Raw genomic sequence first — 20,905 nt, forward strand, 5'->3', positions numbered from 1 at the left:
TAATAACTCAACACACAAGTAGTAGCAACAATAGCATGGATGTCCAGTCACATACTTGTTTTTATGATGAAAATAGGAGGATGTATTTCAAACTCACCAAGCATGTACGACACACTAAATAATTCACAGAGCCGTCTTAAGGTCCGCACGCTAACGGTATCCAGGGCAGGATCAGAGTCCCACTGTACTTTCTATTAGGAGTGGCTAATCCCTGGTAGAATAATGGAGGCTATTCCAGACATGGCCCATGATAGTCCCATGCACCCCAAAGTCTATGTCTCAATACTAAGTTTGTGCAAGTCCTCAGTGGCTCCAAAGGCCCAGGAAAATCTTACCCAGCTCGTTTGCTGCCAGCAATCCCCTAAGGACCAGGGTGGTCCTTCATAAGCTCTGGTTTTCCTTCACTGAGGGTCTGTATCCTCTTGCGCTCTTTCCCAAACGATATGTCAGGCCTCCAAAGTCCCAACGTGGCTCGCTTTGGTATCAGACATCCTCTCCCAGATCTAGCAACTATCACTAAGTAGTCTCTACATCCTCCTTGGTACGACAAACCAGGACCATGGCTCTGTCTTCACAGTTGCCCTTCCATGACATGGGTCACCAACTACAGCGCTCCCACTGGCGACGATCTGCGCTTCACAGTGGACCCCTCCTGGCACACAGGGTCATCAACGACAGCTCTCATAAGGTCGATGATCTCCACATCATGGTGGCTCCCTTCAAGCATACTGGGTCACAGATTACTGCGGTCACACACCAGGCTGACAGCCATAGCCCACAGGATTAGGCAGACTGCCCTCACTCCTACTACGGTCCCAACAGAACCGAGTGTCTCACACTTTGCTCACCAGGATTTATTTGACAGAATCCATGCAGGGCATCACTCCTTTCACACAGGGTCCTCTGTTCTTGGCAGGCAGACATACTCTAGGTGCGCTCCTCCTTACAGGGTACTCTGGTTTTGGCAACCAGGCAGAAGGCTGGTAGTCCGGGTTGCCAGCAAGTGGTCCTGTATTCCTGTGTGATGTCCCCTCACCCAGCATGGAGACTGGCAGAACTTGGCCCCCAGTCCTGAATCTGCCAGCAAGAAGTCTCGACCATCTTCCTTCTCCTGAGATGGTGCTGTTCAACAAAGACGTCTCCTGGTCACACTTTTATAGTCCAAATCCAGACATAGACGTGATTTAGTGTCTGGCCTTTGAAACCCATGTTGGGGAATCAGCCCTTTTGAAGTGGTCTCTCCTCTGCATTGCCTTTTATCGAAGGGGCAGTAAGCCACAGCAAGAATGGTTCAAATTCTGAGTGACCCACAACACAGGTCAAGGGAGTAAGCAGTGATCACACCTGGCTGTCGTCCTCTACTGAAATATGCCCTATAAAATGGTCAAAGGACTAAGCCTTCCCCTATCAGATTCCCTGGTAGTGCAACCCTCATCAGTCCCGTCACTTTCCTGAGAATGAGCCTAGGCCCCATGGACCAGTAACACTTCCTGGAATGAAAGATCCCTCTGATGTGCACAGATGATACTCTGTTCCCCCTCCCTCAGTGTACCGCCCCCAGCCTTCCAGGCCCATGGCTTCCAAAATAGACCCACAGCACCCCATATTATGTACCGTCCGCAGGCACGGATATTCCATCCACCACGCTCAGGCAAGTATCACATTTTGTGCAGTGAGACACACTCCATGCAGACCAAGGGTGAATTAAGTACACAGCCACAGAACTTTACACGAGTCAGCCTGTAGGCCCCAATACAATGATACAAATAAAGAGGTGTGTTCATATTACTGAATCTACTGAAGACAAAATGAGTATTCTGCCACAAATGTGCACATTTCACTTAACTCCAGTTTAGGGCAGTAGCCGTTTACCTTTAAAAGAGTAGTGCTTATTGCGCTTCTCCCAGTCTAAGCAGACCACATTACCATGAGACAGGCCTAGGCCATGGCGCACATGCATGACCCACATTTGCCCATGACCAAAAATTAGTACCATGGATTCAGATACCCATGAAGCTTGGGCACTTATGGTAGAGGTGCATATCTGACACCATGCAGGGGCCTCGGCCTTGAGAAGCCAATGGCTTAGCCAATACAGCACCTTTAAGCTAGCCTAGAGTAATGAAGGCATGGCATGACCAGGAGGCAGTAGTGACTGGGAACCAAGAAAGTGAGCAGAGAGTTGTACTCTAGCCAATTTTCCCTTGGGCTTTGGATGACAAATAGGGTGTTCCTTGCAATGTGGTCAGAAAGATTTGAAATGTCAACAACCTGGCTGACACAGGAGCCACTTGGGATCCCAAGAGGGTGTTCCATGTGAACCAACAGAAGCTCTACCTATGGAGAGACTACGCTGTTCGCAACATGGCAACTGTAGATGTTGAAGAGGAGAGTAAGCCCCTCCCAGACCTGTTGTAAACAGATGACAAAGATGGCTCAATGGATGGGGTAGAACTCTTAAACAACAGACAGAGTGCAGAGAAAGGTGAGATGGTCTGCCCACCTATTCTCACTCACCCCAGATTCGACTCCAGTCTGTGTCCATGACATAGAAGAACAAGTTACTTACCTTCGATAACGCATTGTCTGGTAGAGACTATCTAGCTGCAGATTCCTTACCTTTGAATTCCCTGGCACCAGCTTCGAATCCGGAATTTTTTGCTGAGCAATAGCCTGCGCGCGCCGTCAGGTGGCGTCGTTCGGATACGCATGCGTCATTCAGCTCCGGGTGGCGTCGACAGCGTCGTTGGAGCCGTCTGTGACATCACGGTCGACTATAAAGGCACTACCCCGGTGCGCATACGTCAGTTCTTTTACCCAGGAACTTCCACGCCAGAAGCGCAGAGTCATGGACAGAACCAACAATTTGTCTGTGCAAAACACTGGCCCTGAATGGGATAAACCCTAGCCCTAGTAGACATTTCCGCGGAGCGGGGAGGCATGGGAGGGTGTAAGGAATCTGCAGCTAGGTAGAGTCTCTACCAGATAATGCATTATCGAAGGTAAGTAACTTATTCATCTGATAGAGACTTCTAGCTGCAGATTCCTTACCTTTGAATAGATACCCAAACCATAACCTCCTGGCGGTGGGCTGCAGATAAATCTCCTTTACACTAAAAAGTCCTGTAGGATCGAACGAGCAAAGTGTCCATTCCTCTAGACCTGATTGTCCAGGCAGTAATGTTTTGCAAACGTGTGCAAGGATGCCCACATTGCTGCCTGTCAGATTTCCAGGACTGGTACACCTGAGCTAGCAGTGGTAGCAGCTTTGCCCCTGGTATAATGAACCCTCAGGAGGCTTCTTCCTGGCCAATGCCTAGCAGATCTTAATGCAGAGAACGACCCAGCGCGAAATGGTTCATTTCTGCACTGCCTGACTGCAATGATATATGAGTTTTGACCACTGACTCCACATTGCACTTAGTCTAGCACTACACCGTCACACTAGTGACCACCAGATTCATTTTGCCTATTGAATTTATTCTAGCATTAGCCACTGCCACGTTCAAAGCTGCAAGCAGTTTTCCACGTTGTACTGTACTCACGTTTTTATTCTTTGTGTTTTTTCCCACCAAGGGCTTAACTAAGGCTGATAAGAATGTACTCAGACAGCAGGGAACTGACTTATTTTGAGTTGGCACCTTGACACTGTGGCCAAGTCCCGACGAGTTATGCGTAAAGCAATCAGCATTTTTTTAATAAACTTCTGCAGTGAGGGGGGAGTTCTAGAATTTTCCTCTCTTGTTTGTTCAAAGTATAAGAGGCCAAGACCAGATGGACCGGGGACAGAGAGTGTTTGCAGATCTCGGGCACATCCAGGACGCAGGAGTGTGCCATCCTTCCCGTGAGGATAATTGATCTCTCCCTCTCCTCGATCGATTCTGGGATCTAGCGATCTGATGCCGAGTAGGAGGGAGATGAAGCAGTGATGCCCCTTTTCTCATGGTGATGCAGATTTTTTAATTCATTATTTGCTTTGCATTATAATATACATACATCTATTTGCTGTGTATATTGTAGTGGAGAATCATTTGTACATTATTTCATTTCATTGCTGTGACCTTTTTTGAAATTGTGCTTTCAGCATGCTAATCTCCTTTTGGGAACCTTGCTTTGTGAAACAATAAATGTCTTCTTTGGACTAAGAAGCACATTCCAGAGATTTTTGTCAGTGCATGAGTGTTTCAGCTCAGTCATTAGTGAAGCAAAACACCAACCCTTCACAAAGAGCTGGTCATCCACCTGGAACTATTGTGCGGTCAAGGTAGAACGACAATGCTCTTTTTGGGTCCAGCCGGTGGAGTCGCTCCTCTTATTTAGAGGGATGCAGCGGAGCAAAGAAGGTGGGCAGGGTAATGTTCTGACACAGATGAAATGAGGTCACCACCTTGGGGAGGAAAGAGGCACGAGTTCTGAGAATCACCTTGTCTGAAAATATGGTGATATACGGTGGCTTGGATGAAAGAGTCTGCATCTCACTCACCCTCCTGGCAGATGTCATTGCCACTCAGAAGGCTCTCTTGATGGTGAGCAGCCGGAGGGCACAGTTGTGTAAGGGCTCGAAGGGAGCAAACATCAGAAATGTGAGGACCAGATTTAAGTCCCATTGGGACATAACAAAAGACGTAAAAGGGAAACAAATGTACAAGCCCTGTAAGTAATCTATGTACAATGGGAGATCTGAAAAGTGAAGGCTGATCAGGCAGCCAAAGGAATGCCGATAAGGCAGAAAGATAGCCCTCCAGTGTACCCAAGGCAGAACCCTGCTGGGCAAGAGCTAGTATGAAGAGAAGGATATCAGAAAGAGAAGCAGAAAGAGGATCAATAGTCCTTTCTGTACAATAATATACAAAGCATTTCCAAAGGCAGGCGTATACAGTTTTAGTGGAGGGATGCCTGGCTGCCAAAATAACTTTACAGACTTCAGGAGGAAGGTCAAAAGCCATCAATTGCCACCGCTCAATCTCCATGCATAAAAGGCACAGAGTTGGCAGGTTCGGATGGAGAGCCCTCCCCTGCTGATGCAACAGAAGATCCTCCCACAGGGCAGCCTGATCGAAGAATTGATGCTCATTTTCAGAAGCTCAGGATACCAGACTCTCCGGGCCCAATTCATAGCCACTAAGATTACTTCAGCCCGGTCATTCTTGATCTTCTTGAGAACTCTAGGCAGAAGTGGTATGTGCGGAAAACCGTACAGGAGGCCTGAACTCCACTTGTGACGAAACTCCAACACGCAATACTGCTGACATTGCATGTTCTCTGCAGAGGCAAACAGATCTAACCAAGGCTCTCCCCACTACTGAAAGAGTCCTGGCCCCACATCTGGAAGGAGATACCATTCATGATCCGCTAGGCATCTATGGCTGAGTTAGCCCGCCCTGGCGTTACAGCAGGAAGAAATGTTTTCAGTGCCAGTCAGATCGCCCGGAGCTTCAGTAAGTTCATATGGAATGTGGATTCCGCCAGAGACCTGAGGCCTCTGATCTATGCCTCTCCCAGGTGGCTGCCTCATCCTAGAAGTGACGCATATGTCACTACTGTGAGATCTGGCTGGGGAAGGGAGAGGAGTCTGTCTCTGACCCAATCGCAGCTCACTAAGCACCACTACAGGTCTTTTGCAGTTCCCTCCGAGATCTGAACCGCGTCAATAAGTTTCCCCTGATACTGCGCCCACTGGAACTTTAGGTCCCACTACAGAGCCCTCATATGCCATCTGGCCTGCTTCACTAATGGGATGCAGGAGGGCATGAGTCCCAATCGCTTCAAAGTCTGTCTCACCGAAATCCACAACAGAGGCCGAAACATCGATATCATAACCTGACTATACTGGACTCACTGCCCGGGAGGATAAGCCCAAAACTGCACTGTGTCCAGAACAGCTTAGATGAAAGGGAGCTTCTGAGAGGAAGTCAGGTGTGATTTTGGCACGTTTATAGTGAACCCCAGCGAATGCAGGAGGTCCGCCGTAGTCTGAAGGTGGTTGTCGAGAGCCTAGGGCGTAGAAACCTTCAACAGCCAGTCATCGAGGTAGGGAAAGACTGAAACCCCCAACCTGCGCAGATGATCTGCTACCATCGCCATCAACTTGGTCAACACCAGAGGGGCACTGTTGAGACTGAAGGGGAGCACAGTAAACTGAAAGTGGCCCACCTTGAACCGCAAGTAAAGCTTGTGGGCAGGCAGAATGCGGATATGAAAATACTCATCCTGCAAGTCCAACGCTACCATCCAGTCTCCTTGGTTTAGGGCAGACATGACCGGAGGAAGATTTGGCATCTTGAATTTCTCCATTTTGAGGAAGAGATTGACGTCCCGCAAATCCAGAACGGGGCGAAGGCTCAGTTCTTTTGGGGAATCAGAAAGTAGCGGGAATAACAACCACTGCCTACTTCTCACATCGGGACCCTTTCTATAGGTCCCATGGCCAAGAGAGACATAACTTACTCGAGGAGCAAAATTAAGTAATCCTCCATCAGCTATTCTTTTAATGGAGGCATAGAGGGAGGGAAAGACTGGAACGGGAGGAAACAGCTCTTCTGTATGATCTGTAGGACCCATTTGTCCAATGTTATGGACCGCCAGCGAGGCAGATAAAATTGAATCCTCCTTCCAACTGGACGTGTGTAGTCCTGGAGAATCACACTAGGAGGACTTGGGTGCTGTGAGGAAGGGCTGGGTGGTTGCAGACATCGGGCCACACCCTCTGGGTCTAAAGGTACTACAACCTCGTCCTCGCACTGGATGCGGAGATGATGGCGAACGGTGGCTGATTTGAGGGCCGCATGGTACCCCACTCCTTCCGAAGCCTCGAAAGGGGCGAAAGGCAGACTGCTGACGAGCTGGCGCCAAGAGTCCCAAGGATCTGGCCGTATCCCGAGAGTCCTTGAACTGCTCAAGCGCAGAGTCTGCCTTTTCTCCAAAAAGGTGTGAGCCATCGAAGTGCATGTCCATGAGGTTTGTCTGGACATCCCCTGAAAAGCCAAAAGTATGTAGCCAGGCATGGCATCGAAGGGACACGGTCGATTAAATCACCCAGCGAGTCGGTCATTTCCAAACCACACCTAACCGTAAACTTGGCTGCGTCTCTCCCATCTTTGATGGCTTGAGTGAGAGTGTCCTGCATGCCCTCTGGGACCTGGGGCTGCACCTGTGCCACTGTATCCCATAAAGTATGGTGAAAAACGGCCCAACAGGAATGAGGTGTTTACGGACCTCAACGCCAGGCTTGAGGAAGAAAACGTCTTCTTACCAGCTGATCCAGCCCTTTGAATTCCCTATCTGGGGGAGCGGAAGGGAAGGCACCATGGGAAGTGGAGGCCTGGTTCACCAAGCTCTCCGGGGTGGGGTGTTGGGTGCGGAAACTAGGGTCAGTTGGAGCTGGTCGATAGCAGCAGAAGATTGTCCTATTTATAGGAGCCCCTGTGCTGGGTTTGGAGCTTGTCCCCAGCAGGACATCACTGAGGGCTTCATTGAAGGGTAGCATTGGTTCAGATGTGGAAACCCCTGGCTGAGGCACCTCGGCCAGGATGTTAGTCCTGACAGGCACCGTAGGCAACACTAGGTCCAATATCTCGGCTGGTCTACGCACCACCATGGCGTATGAAGCTCCCTCCTCCGTAGCCACAGAAGGAGGTGAGAGCATGCCAGTATCTGGAGAAGTATCCAGGCCACTGGCTTCCCCTAGATCCGCATACTAGTCCTGCTCAAATCCATATTCTAAAGGGTCCGCAGACCTCATCCATTCCTCAACTGTGCCTGGCTGTTCAAAATAAGCCTCAGGCACTAATATGGGCTGTGTTGGCGCCATCGAAGTCTGAATCAGCGTTGTACAAAGTTGTTCCGGCTCCAGATCATCTGGTCATTCGCCAGGTTAAGAACTAGAATCTGGATACGTCTGATATGCTGCCAGGAGAAGCTATCTTGGAAGTCTCCTTTCAAGTAAGAATCCAACCAGTTGCTGAGCAGCATCACTGGAGGTGCCCTTGCAGGAGGACAGCCCAGGCCGACCTTTGGGCCAACAGCAGTCTGGGTAGAACACAGTTCGATGGCCACTATGAACTCAAGCGCATAGCTCATACCCTGATGGTTCGGTGTACCCCAATCAGCACCAGCACAACCTCTTACTCCATACACAGAATAGTAATAGTACTCACAGCAACTTTGCAAGCTTCATGTGCAAACACAGAACAGGTAACCTCAGACAGCTAAGCAAGCCTCTTTGGCACACTCTTTGGTAAAATAACAGGAGTAACAATACTTTATTTAGATATAGTAGACACAGTACAGTCAAAAAGCAAGGTCATCTTATTCACATTATACGTGAGGCTAGTTAGTCCTGTCTTGTTAATATTGTAGAGACGTTTCAGTTTTAGTTAACCCATTTAATGTCAAAGCTGCAGATACTAGAATGCATCTTCTTTAGAGACCCGCAAACTGAAAAGCCATCAAACTGAGCATTAGTAACATCCATAACTTACAGTGCTTGGAAACTGCATAAGTGTTAAGTTTGAGGCACTGTCCAAAAACAAATTACTAGCAGCCAACAGTTTGCCCTGTATGAAATTACTCTATTATAGTTTGAGAAGGTGATTCGTATAAATGGCAAATATAAACACAGAATGCTACGATGCCAAATTACACATTTTAGAGAATGCATACAAGTACTGAATTTACTCAAACACGTTTTAAAAGAACCTCAATCATCCATTAAAAAAAGTGTCCAAATTCATGATGAATCCTTCTATTGAGCTAGTCCGTTAACCTCCTCCACAACCCAGCCCCTCCATGTGTTCTTATATCAGATTCACTTGTGTTAGGTAAACATACCATAAAGTAACATAAAGAAAAGTATTTACTCTGTTGTAGAAAGAAGATATGTTTTAAGAGTTTACACACTAAACAAAATACAGCCAGTTTTAACTACAACTGCATGTGTAGGCCTGCTGATTAGGAAAAAGCTGCAGCAACAGTTGCAGTAGTCTGCTGAGCTACCTGCCCAGCAGCATTCCGGAAGGGGGTGGGGGAAGAGGGAGAGAGAGAGTGAGAAAGAGAAAGGCAATAGTAGAGGATGAAAGACAATGTGAAATATCCATGACAGCAGTGTCTCGCATGTCCCACCCAATCAGGGAAACAAGCCTGCCCCCTCCTCTCACAGGCCAGCTACAGAATAGCAAGCCACCACATGGGGTGCCCTTCACATAGAATGTCCCAGCAGCAAAGACCAAGATAAAGGAGGGCTCCTACTGACCCCCCTACTGTAGAAAAGGCAAAATGTAGTCAACATTAAAAGGGAAAAAGAGGCAGAGCAGACATTTTTGCAGGCTTAAAGGGTCTCCAAAATGGAACTCTAGCACCTGCTTCGGCATGACTCAAAGTGTTTGGAGGGTCTAGCCTTTGCTACACGCTTCTGCCTTATCTGTGCTATCAAGTTTGGGATCGTACTTGGTCGGAAGCTGCACCGTCTGCTGTTCCTGGCACCATTTTGTGTGAAGGCACCCTTGGCTGCTGCCTAACTCACGCATGCCCAAGGCTAGCCCTGAGGACAGCAAAGGAACTGAGGGGAGCGGAGAACTGACAGTAGCTGTAACCCGAGGAGGACTTGCACTGCTCACGATGACGTAACCCTAGGAGGACCTGCACTGCTCAGAGTGACGTAACCCTAGGAAGACCTGCACTGCTCAAAATGACAAGTGAGTTCCAGGTGAGCGGAGTGCATCTATGGAACGTGCTACCTTAGTTCGAGGGGCCTTCCAGAAGAATAAGAGTACTCAGTGGGCAAATCCACTTAGAAACTAGTGCCTAGAAGTTGAAGTTAGAGCACTGTATAACTACATTTGGCGGTGGCACAAACTGACCTGTACCGTGAAGGAAGGTAGCTGCTTTGTCCACAGGCAAGGACATCAGGCATCGCCTGACTCACCAATGAAACAAGAGAGGGCTCCTATCTTTGTTTGGAAGTGGGCTGCTGTCTGGGCATGAAGAAGAACCCAATGAGCAGGAAGCAGCCAACTTTGAGCAACTTGATCACTGCATATTCAATCCACTGCCTGTACTAGCATTGCCTGAGCTCCCCTGACAGAGCATACACCAGAACTGAAAAAGTATAATTTGAAGACATAAATGAAAATATAACAGGTTAAATAACCTACAGCAAGTAATGCAATCTCTGACCACCTTAAGATTAAATCAGTTGTTTATCCAATGTGTTTAAAAAACATATGAAAAACACACTCTTGTCATTAAATAAGAGCTAGTGTGCAGTGTCCCCAGTGAATTAAAGAACCACAACAACAAAACATTGAACAAGTGAAAGTGCATTTCTGCTTAACCAACAACTATAGTGAAAAAGTAGTCCTTTGGTCTTCTTTGGGACAAAAGTTATAGAGGTTTGTTTGTTAATTGCATTGACTGCGTTCCGACCCAGAAGGTTGGCCAGGTTTCGTCAGAGCAAAAGCAATATGAGGAGCAACTGAAACACAATGATTAAATAAATCAAGGAAGTGGAAACGCACTGTTCTGTTAAAAGAAGGCCCACAGACCCACCATGCAGAGTCTGAAGAGCTCAGAAGCATTGTTCTGCCCATTCAGGTCAGGCTATTGTTTGCTTCTGGGAGGTATTTCACACCTACTCAAAGGTTAATCACTGGCTGGAAGATGACATCGGGTAATGCTAAGTAGCGTTCTGATAGTTCAGGCAGATAAAGTTTAACTTTCTAGAAGTTACTTTTCCTTAATATTTATTAAGAATCTAACTTCACCATTTAATTGAACTCCAATTTTTAACAACTATTAAAAATAGTTGTTTAAATATTTTTCTATCTAGTCCCATTTCATTTACTATATATTTTGGTTTTCTACATAGAACAGCCGGGCCTGCCAGTGAACAATAGCTGCTGGGTGCTAGTCTGTAAGGACATGATAACATTTAATTTCTGTATGTCCTACTTTTAATTACCATGCCTCCTGCCTTGTGGGCTACAAGACCTACATCGGGAGACTTATTAATGTTTAATGGGAGGTTTTGGCCTGTCAAAAGGGTTAATTTTGACAGGACAAATCACAGCTTTTCTACTGCTACATACAGGCTACAGCAGTAGCCTTGAAGCCATGTTTGCACAGCTGGAAGGCACAATAGCTGCTTCAGTCCACTAGTGGCATGTAATTTCCGGGCCATGGGTAAATTTTTTACCATATAGTACAGACTTATGTACAAGGTAAATATACCAGTTCGGAGCATGCCAAATCAACCATGTTAAGACGGAGGCAAAGGCACATTACCACTGGTCAGCAGGTTAAAAGTGCACAGAGTTATAAGGAAAGCAGTAATATAGGGCCCAGCAGAAGACAAAAAATCTGGGCTGACCACACAGAAAAGGTGGATTTTCAACAGACACCATCTTAACATCTCTTTTCATTGTGCTCATCTGTGAGGCTTCCATCTTCTCGGAGTATTTAGGTGTAACATTTCGGGATCTCTGAAGCCACCTTGAGTGGTACTTTATCAGTAGTAGTGCAAATCGGTCAGATCCCTGAATTTCACAAACGACTGCTTTTTTTGCACACTATTGATTTCATGTACAGTCATACAACAGTCACAACATCCCAAAGTGTTCATGCTAGCTTCGTGGCTGAATTAGGTTTTCTAACATGGTTGTACTAAAAACGTTTGCTGCGTGAGACTAAACAATAGAAAAGTTATCATGTTGCAAAGAAAAAGTGAGTTTAGACTCAAATTTTGAGAAAACACCTACCAGAGTTCCATAAACGTTGCTAATACCAGAACCTGTTACCTACAGCTTTAGAAACACCAGGAGCGCTGTATGAAGCACTTTTAAAGAAAACAACTACATATTGTAGTGTGAGGGCTATATTTCCGGTTGCAAAATATTTCAGTTTATGGACCATATGCAATAAAAACACACACCTTCACTGTTATATGAAGTGTCTTGTGATTATTTCAAAGGAATACTCAGAGCAACTGAGCAAGAAGGACATCCGCCAAGGTCACTTACAGGGGTCTGCTGCAAGAGGGAATGCCAATCAATCCTGTGTCATCTGCCAAGGAGCCCAAAATATCCGAATAATGCTCAAACCATACATGAGGACTCATGTGCAAGGTAAGTTCAGGTGGTGAATCATCTTTTAAAAAGGGGGCATTGACAGTGTTCCAAAACCAAGTGGCGTCATTGGTCTTAGCTGCCTGGGCCAAATTAGACAAAGCCTCTTCCTTAAGGACCTTCTTCCTGTTTGCTAGTGGCAGACTAATCCTTTCTAAGCCTAATGGCAATGTGGTCCGAGGGTGAGTTTAGCAGCCTAAAAACATGAATGATCAAACTAACTGCGTTTCTCTGAGCTCCACTGGCTGGGTATGTGGGTCAGAAGGGCATTAAGCGACCTAGTGATTGCGTTAAACGCATCAACCATCCCAGTGTTATCTACCTTATCACCCAGGCAGAATTTAAACTCTGCTGCATTAGTAATTAACAACCTTTGCAGCACCACTGAAGGCTTAACCACCATCCACTTACCCTGCACACTATTGGACCTAGTGGTGTCTATGTTGACAATACTTGTGCTTACCCCAAGCCACTCAAAGCGTTAGAACAGAGATACAACGAAACAGTTATGAGACAGCCGCACAAGCTGATAATAGGGCGTGGCAGTGAAAGACCTCCTAATAACTTCAGGCAGCATATCTGAGATTAAAATTTTGAGACCACCCTTTGGGCGACATAAGAGCGACGGTATGTCAGGTGTAAGTATAGGAGAAAACCCTTACACATGGGAGGGATCAACGTCCCAGGTTTCCTGAGAGCATATATCGTGAGATGTAGCAGTGATATAAACCCAGTATGGGGCATTTACTTTTATTTGAAATTGAATATATTCAATGAAGCAAATAAGCATTCTCATGTATATCCCGCTGATGATGGTGTTGGGGATACAACAGTTTGACTAAAGGCTCTTGATATAACTGGCCCAGTTAGCTCAGAAGGATGGCTAGGAGCAAGGACAGTGTGCCCTACTGCAGGGCCATGACTGGGACATAAAGAATTAGTCTGATCACCCACTTTCTCTTAGTGGAGTGGGTCCCCTAGGATATTATGTCAATCTATCTCCTGCAGATCACTTATGCCTTCAAACCTGTTGGATATGAGGATAGGAAATTGGCAATCAGCCGTGGAGGATTGGGCAGAAGCGGGGGCACCTGGCAGCGACAATAAAAATACCCCAGGGGAGAAGTGTGATATCACTGGGATTTGAGTTAAACAATGAAGCCCTGGACAAAATCTCTCCTGCTGCATAGGATGTTTAACGCTTATGTTGACACAATCCCCCTTGATAGTTTTCCTGGTAGGTACAATCCACCCAGACCTTCTTGTCATGATTATTTAGTCAGCTCTCGCAATAGGGAAAAACAAACTTAGACTGTAACCAATGGAGGATCTTGATCCCTAAATTGGTCAGATGATTCAAGAGTACCTAGATGCAAGAGGGGGACACTAGTCATTACTGCCACATTAGGGCAGCAAGCAGGGACTAAGATGACAGTAACATTATTTTTTGCAACCCTCTCCCTCCCTGAGATGCTAGTGTTCCGTAGTTTTTGACGGATGCCTCCTGAAGAAGGGCCAGTTGGACATGTATTTCCAGGAAAGATGGTCAGGTCATTTATTCTAGACTGGTCTGACTGCGCAAGGGATGAGTCCCTTGCCCATCCCAAAGCCAGGACCCGGGAGACATTCTTCACTTGTCTGATGGGCCCTTCCACATTCCCAACCGTACAGGCAAAATGTAACTGATTTTCATGTGAGAGGCTACATACACTGCAATTAGTTAAAAGGCCATCCTGGCCATGCAGTGATGATCTTTGTATTGAATGAGTTATCTGGGTTATTGCACCATTAGCCACACTATTCATTGATTTATTATGATCTAAAAGTCCATCAATCATCCCAGCTGCGCATAAATGGGGTAAAGGAAGCGTTCCATTATTCCTTTCTAACTGGACATCAAATTCCCTTAAAACAACTCCACCTCTGCAGGCGAAAGTATAGTGGGGAATTTTTTAACGGGGGCAGATACACTAGTTTGGAAGGCAGGGTGGGTCTTTTTCAACACTTGTCGTCTTTTAAGTTTAGCTGAGGGAGCACTATTACTTGGTGAAGGTACAAACGTGCTAGTGGTCCGTCCTCCATCCCCCAAGGAGGAAGGCCTTACTGAAAATGCCTTCGGAGATGTCAAGTGGGCATAAACCGCTACTGGAACAGTGCCAGTAGCAGGTTGTGCTGATGCCTCTAAGCTTAGTAGTACATCTGGAGCTGCAGTCATAGTGGGCGACAGACAGCGCTCAGCCTGTTCGGTCTCCTTATTTAAGGCCTCCACAGCACGTTTGATATATCCATCCACAGATGCAGAATTTGGGCCAATTTTGGCAGGAACTGAGCCTTTATGTTTAGTCATGGAGCAGAACCAAAATAGAAAGACACTCAAAATAGGCTCAAGGCTAAAAACGTCTTCACTGTTATAGCATATCAAGACAATAATTCAATTGTTAGCCAAACAACCAGCTACGCTTAGCTGTGAGTTAAAGTCCTCTATAATTATCCAAATAATAACCAGCATATAATTCTGCCACCAAAACGTAATTAAAAAAGGAATGGGGAACTAAAGAGGTGGGACTCAACCTTTCCCAGATGAAGATAGGCCTGCTCGTGGCCCCGTCTTCACCCAGGAACATCCTGCGCAGCGAGAAGCATGCCACGCTTTGTAGCTGTACCTGGGAGTGTGGCCCTCTCCTCCCCTACTAAGTAAAGATAGTGCCACCAGGCGCGAGTTCCCTAGGTCTCAAAGTCCCTTCAAGTTAGATTGCAGGAAGATGCAGAGTTTCCCAGCACAGAGGGAAGCCTGCCACGCTTTGTAGCAGCACCTGGGGGTGTGGCCACCTCCTCCTCTGCTCAGCAAGAATAGCATCTGGAGGCACAAGTTCTCCTGGGGTTTGAAGTCCCTTCCAGGTACATTGCAGGCAGATACAGACTGTTAAAAATGCCAGCAGATCTGGAGTTGTCCACTAGCCTTTTGGCTTTGTCAATATTAGTTTTGTTTTGTGATTTTTCTGCAAAACATTATTGTTTAGAAAGCTGCCAGGTCCTTGTCAATCGAAAAAAAAAAAAAAAACATTGTCTAAAAGAAAAAATATATTTTGGTCTCAAACAGCACACATTGCCATTGCTGGTTCCTGGCACTGAGGGATAGTATTTTGGATGTAGAAGTGCTTCATGTGAAAGGGCAGAATGCCTTCACGTGGAGTGAAGTTAACAATGCCTGAAGTGGGCCGACACTTTGCCTCATGCTGTAGTGGGTGGAACTAAAATGTGAATGACAATACCAAACCGATGGATGAAAATGGCTTGCTAAAAGCCCCTACTAATAAGTATATTTTACATATAATATTAGTAAATTCAAAAGGCATTGGTTAATGCAGGACTAAAAACGGGATGAAATTTCTTAATGAAGCTCAATCTGGTGTGGATCTGAACATGTGCTAGTGGAACAAGACTAAAGGGGAACTTTACTATTTTGTTGTGTGTATGTAGTTAGAGCACTAAACAAATCAAAGTGCAAGTGCACATTTATTAGTCAAATAAATGTGGAAACAACTAATTGCATCATTAATTACCTACTGACAAACAAATATGGATCAATATCAAAACATTTAATTGAGACATGTTTGAACCCACAATAGAACAACAACCATCTTTGTTAATTCTGAACAGGAATAAATAGCTGTTAAGTAAAATGGAACTTTACCAAGAGATATCAAGGCATGGTGGATTTCCTTCATCACATTCTTGTAAAGATCCTTCTGCCAATGCTCTAGAAGCTTCCACTCCTCTTCAGAGAAACATGCAACAATGTCGCAAAAAGTAATTGGTTTCTGAAACCAAAAATGATACACATTTACCCTCATACAGCTCAGTGTGTTATGTGTTAAGACATTAGTACAAAATATCCAACACTTCAACTAAAACTCCCCCCCTGCATTATAAAAGGCATCATGGCAAAAGACATGCTTAAACATATTTACAGAGTGCAACCCCTAAGCATGGGTAATCGGGTCATTAGCTTGGGTGCTGTAACATGGGGGTGCCGGGGCTGCTGACAAAACACAGCTTCAACAGAAAACTCTCTACCTTCTGAGGTCCCATCTATCAGATTACTTTTAGCTGCCATTAAGCTGAAAACCTCTGAGACTTAGAACATGCCCACTGCCTCCCATTGGTTGGCTTTATTGTCACCCTTATTTTTCACTTCTTATTTAATGGTTTATTTGCCTTCCTCTTCTTTTCTTTGCCCATCTCTTGGAGCTTAGCTTCCTTACCATATTGTTGATAGGGTGACCTGCATGATTCCACTGCTCACATTAGGGAACTATTTTTGTATTTTTCTTTAAACACCACAAGAATGCATGCATTTTCCAGATCTCTCATTGATGTGCTGCTTCCACCCCATCAAATTCTTGCACTCCCCTTCCCAAGCCTTCAGTATTGCTATTGCCCACTGGCTCTCTCCCCTATGTGCTACTTTTAATTCCACAAGTCCCCTGCCCCATGTGTCCTTTGTTGCTCCCTCCTCCTGATCAATTTCTCTCTTAACCTTGCTTTTTAAATTATTGGTTTAAATAATTCTTACCCCTGTTCGTGGCTCCTCTGCCCACTCTCCGTTTCTTTCTTACCACCGTTTTGCTCAGCTGCCACTCATGGCCATTAAAAAATGTCTATATGCTTTAAAGGGCTCAGCAGCTGCTATTTGCTGTTGGACCATTCCACTTTTAAACAAGCATTGGCAATGCCAATAACTCCAGCCTATGAAAGGTATTAGCTTTATCAATGTTTTAGGTGTGCAGCATGGCTGAAAGTTAAAAAAGAAAGTGATATGATGAAGCCAGCAAGCAACACATGCAACAATGAGAAGAGAAGGCTGGTTGGGGGCAAGCAACAAGGGGAAACAATGGAAGGAGGAGAGATTGAGCAAGTGATGATTGGGCAAAAACGGGGGGAGGGGGGAGGTGCAAGCAACACGGACAGCAGAATGAAGGTGGGTGTGTGGGGGCAAGCAACATGGACAACAGAAGTAGGGAAGATGAGTGGGACAAGAAACATGGAAGGAGGGAGGGCGGTTGGGGGCAACCAACATGGACAACAATGGAAGGAGGGCATATGGGGGCAAGCTATACGGATACAACAGAGGAAGGGAGGGTAGGCGTATGGGGACAAGAAGACAGACAGCAGAGTGGGGAGAAGTAGAGACACACTGTGGTAGAATGCATAAACACAAAGAAAAAGTAGCACCTACAAAAATGAGCAGTGGAAGGACACCAGCAATGTGTCCATGCTCTAGTAGACGGTCAAACACACAAAGAAGAAGGAGAGAAAGGCTGGCTGACCAATAGGAATTAAGCAAATGAGAGTGGTAAAAATTTTGGAAAAAATGCCCTCACCAATCACTAAGGATGTGCATACGCATGCTTACTGAATAATGAGGCACCAGTAGCATCATGATGCATTTTTCCTTGACAGCAGGCAAAACCTACAAGTCATAAGGCCAGACCGATTGACTTTGCCATGCTTCTTTCATTTCGCATGCATCGAGCCAGAGACCTACTTCATTCTTGCACTTACTTTCTCTTGCCACACACCCTTCCTCGCATTCATTAAGTTCTTAGAACCTATGTTGTTACAAGGTAGGAGCGCATAAAAAAACGTTGGCCTTGCTTGTCAGGCAGTTACAATTTGTATTGCGTTGCTTTCTTGGTGTAGTGAATGTGGGAGCAGCTGTTTCCCTTCACTTAAATTAATGTATGTGTCATTGTCACTGACGTGAGCCACCTCCTTATCAAAACCAAAATCGCCTCATAGCTTAAGTAGGCTTGTCAACTGGTACCTTCATTCAGAGAAACTAAACCTAACAACTGAGTTAACCATTTTTGTTTAATTTCACAAAGATGTCAATTGAGCGTAGCCATAAATATGCCAAACAAATACTGAACATATTCAATCTTTGCCAAAGTTTGAATGTTAAGTAGTGATCCGAAAATTACTCTTTATTGTACTCCTTGCTTGAATTTTGGTACTAGTACCACTGAGTTTATAACTTTTGCCTTGCCGGTGTATTCTGGTGCAATTTGCTACTTACAGTCAAGCCAATGTAAAGGCTTAACTAAAACTGAATGTGCAAAGACATGTACAGCACTTGGAGTAATTTCTCACTCATGTCATGAAGTTACGCTTTTATGATGCTCTCTGTTCTATTCCGGGTGGAGGTAGCCAGAAGCACTTTCATCATTGATGAAAGCTTTACACAAACTTCAATAAAATACAATGCAAAAGAAGCTCAGACTGCTGATGCCTGTGCTGGAACTGTACTCTTTGTTAGAAAAGCTTGCTTTGAGCATGTCTTGTGTACACTATACGATTCTCTTCCAAACCTGCTTTAAAGTGTAGAAGAGGAGTCCACGACCACGTTGATTAAAATGATAACTTAAATCAATCACTATTTCACTATTAAAAGAATAGCAACCCTGCTCAGAAGTTCCTATACTTCAGAACTAAAGAATATCCAATGCGCTGTGAAGTTATCGTACTGTTTAAGAATGTACCATCCTCGCTGAGATATTTGACTCTGTCCAATTATATAAACAGTATCCCTCTTAAAAAGTGCCAATAAAGGCTCATTCGAATTAGAGAGGCACTGCAGGCATTCAGAAACTGCCCTATGGACTTTGGAAATAATTGTAACCATTGCAATGAAGATGGAACAGAGGTGCTGTGAAGCGCAGGTACTGCCACAGCAATACTTAACAACACTTAACAATGTGGCAGCTTTGGGGAGGATGAAATGGAGTTTAGACCCTAGTTTCGAACTGTCCTTAGGCCTTGCTGTTGAGACCGCCAACAAGATATAATACCTTTATGTTTACACAACCATGAAACTTGTCACATGTCTTAATGCTCATCCTACTAATGGTTTCCTCTGTAAAAAAAAAACATAAAAAAAGGCCAGCAATATAGACATTAGCAATCCAAGATGTTAATCCAAATTCTTGTTATAATCAGGCCACTACATTTATAAAGCAATATGAAATAGTGTTTTAGCAAAAAGGGCATGATGGCTATAGCTACATTTTAATTTGTCTGTACAATTTACAATTTTCACCTGCAGGGGCGTAGCTTGGTGGGGGGAGGTGTTACACCCCCTAATAAATGTATTTTGTGATAAATAGTTGGGTGCAGGTGCTTTCAGTTGGGTATAGTGAGGATTTCACTAGGAACTTTTACACATAAGAGAGAAAAAATGCACACACGCTCTCTCCCTCTTTCTGTTTGAAGAGGCTTAAAAAATGTTGGTTATTTCACAAGATAATGTGCTTTCTCTCACTTAGTTCACCTACCAATCCGCATTCTTCTCCCTTTTCCACTGCCTCTTAAGCCCCTCTAGTGCGCCTTGCTTGTCCTATAATGTATTTTAACATCATGTGCTGCCGTGATTGTCGGGAAATCTAAGCTAACACCTCCACCCCCAACATACTGACCAAGCTACGCCCCTAATCATCTACATCTTCCGAGTGACGTAAAGACAAGGAAAAGGGTTTGTGAGTAGGTAACATATGGAAGGTCAGGCGATGCAATTACATATTTGTTTCGTCTACTAACAAAGGCCAACTATGAACTCACTGCAATGACTACAAAATAAAAAAAAAATAGACATGCTTCCAACCATAGTTAACAGCATTGATACATTCTTAAATATAACTGAAGCTTCAAATAGAAAATCCTACCATCCCAAGGGAGCACGAGGAGAAAAACTGTAGTCAGCAGCGCCCCTCTAGATTAGAGCTATATACAGATTAGTTGGAAATCTTCAGCAAGATCAAAAGAAACAACTTGTCGAGTTGATCACCTCGAAAACTTAGCTCGCATACCTAAAAAGGTGCTACGAGGCACATGTAAAATGAGCTGCAGGATATAACAGGCGGGCACAGTATGAATTTGTTTTTTTTCCCTGTACAAATAGCAGAGGCAAGATTGCAGTTTATTAACCTGGACCAGTCTATTTCGGCATGATCATTTTCTAAATATGCGCAGCAAGTACTCTTGCAAGCATCAAGATCCACCACAGAGCACTACTTACCTCGTCTGAATCCGGCCCGTACATTTCTATTCTGGACGCCTTTACAACACAAAGCTCTTGTCCTAAGAGCTCGGACAGACTCAAATAGCTTTTCCTTAATATTCGTGGTTATTCACCAGCACTGAAACATTGACAGTAAGCTGCCTCTGTATTACGCTCGGAAATTCGAGAGCATGCGCACAAACTAAGTGGCAACATACGGAAACTGCCAATTCACACATGCGCTTTGGGAGACAGGAACTTCTATCAAGGCTTATTGAGACACTGCCTACCTGCGCAGGCTCAGTGACACCTCAAGTGCTTCGTCTTTGTTCGCTGGGTAGTGCTGATCCACGCGTGTTCGATGATTAACTGCCTACGGAAAAACAAGCATTGCCAAAGCCAAAAGGTCGAGACAATATAAGAGCTATTGGTTTTGCCAATGTATTTTAGCCACGTTGTACACCAACGTGGCGTGTCAACTTTACATCATGACTGAAATTTAGAGTGGCGTGGTGTGCACTGTCTTGGCGTAGCATAAGAGTAGAGGCTTGTGGAGTTGGGTAAAGAGTGTGAGATGCTCCCCTTCGTACTCCGCCGGCCCCGGGGTTACAGAATACGCAATCACCCGTGATGAGTATACTTTTTGCTGTGGCCACTCCCCTTTTATTTATCCCCTCGGACTACACCCGGCTTTAGGGTGTGTGTTAACAATGTATAGTGAAGGCCGGGT

At 45.2% G+C, this 20,905-nt stretch overlaps 1 protein-coding gene across 3 annotated transcripts in view; it reads right to left on the reverse strand.

The window, feature by feature from the left end:
- The window catches only part of LOC138285062 (zinc finger protein 485-like), a 200,571-nt gene extending 180,177 nt beyond the window's left edge, over positions 1–20,394 (reverse strand). Inside the window, exons 1-2 of one of the 3 annotated variants that reach the window (XM_069224524.1) lie at positions 20,194–20,394; positions 15,814–15,940 (exon numbers count right to left, since the gene is read on the reverse strand). In XM_069224524.1, coding sequence (XP_069080625.1) covers positions 15,814–15,940; positions 20,194–20,217 — 151 coding nt within the window. In that variant the 5' untranslated portion in view covers positions 20,218–20,394. The remainder of the gene's footprint in view (positions 1–15,813; positions 15,941–20,193) is intronic. The other 2 variants (XM_069224523.1, XM_069224525.1) reach the window with 2 other exon arrangements.
- Positions 20,395–20,905: the final 511 nt, after the last annotated feature.

The sequence above is a fragment of the Pleurodeles waltl genome, chromosome 3_1 (genome assembly GCF_031143425.1).
Source record: "Pleurodeles waltl isolate 20211129_DDA chromosome 3_1, aPleWal1.hap1.20221129, whole genome shotgun sequence".
Taxonomy (NCBI): domain Eukaryota; kingdom Metazoa; phylum Chordata; class Amphibia; order Caudata; family Salamandridae; genus Pleurodeles; species Pleurodeles waltl.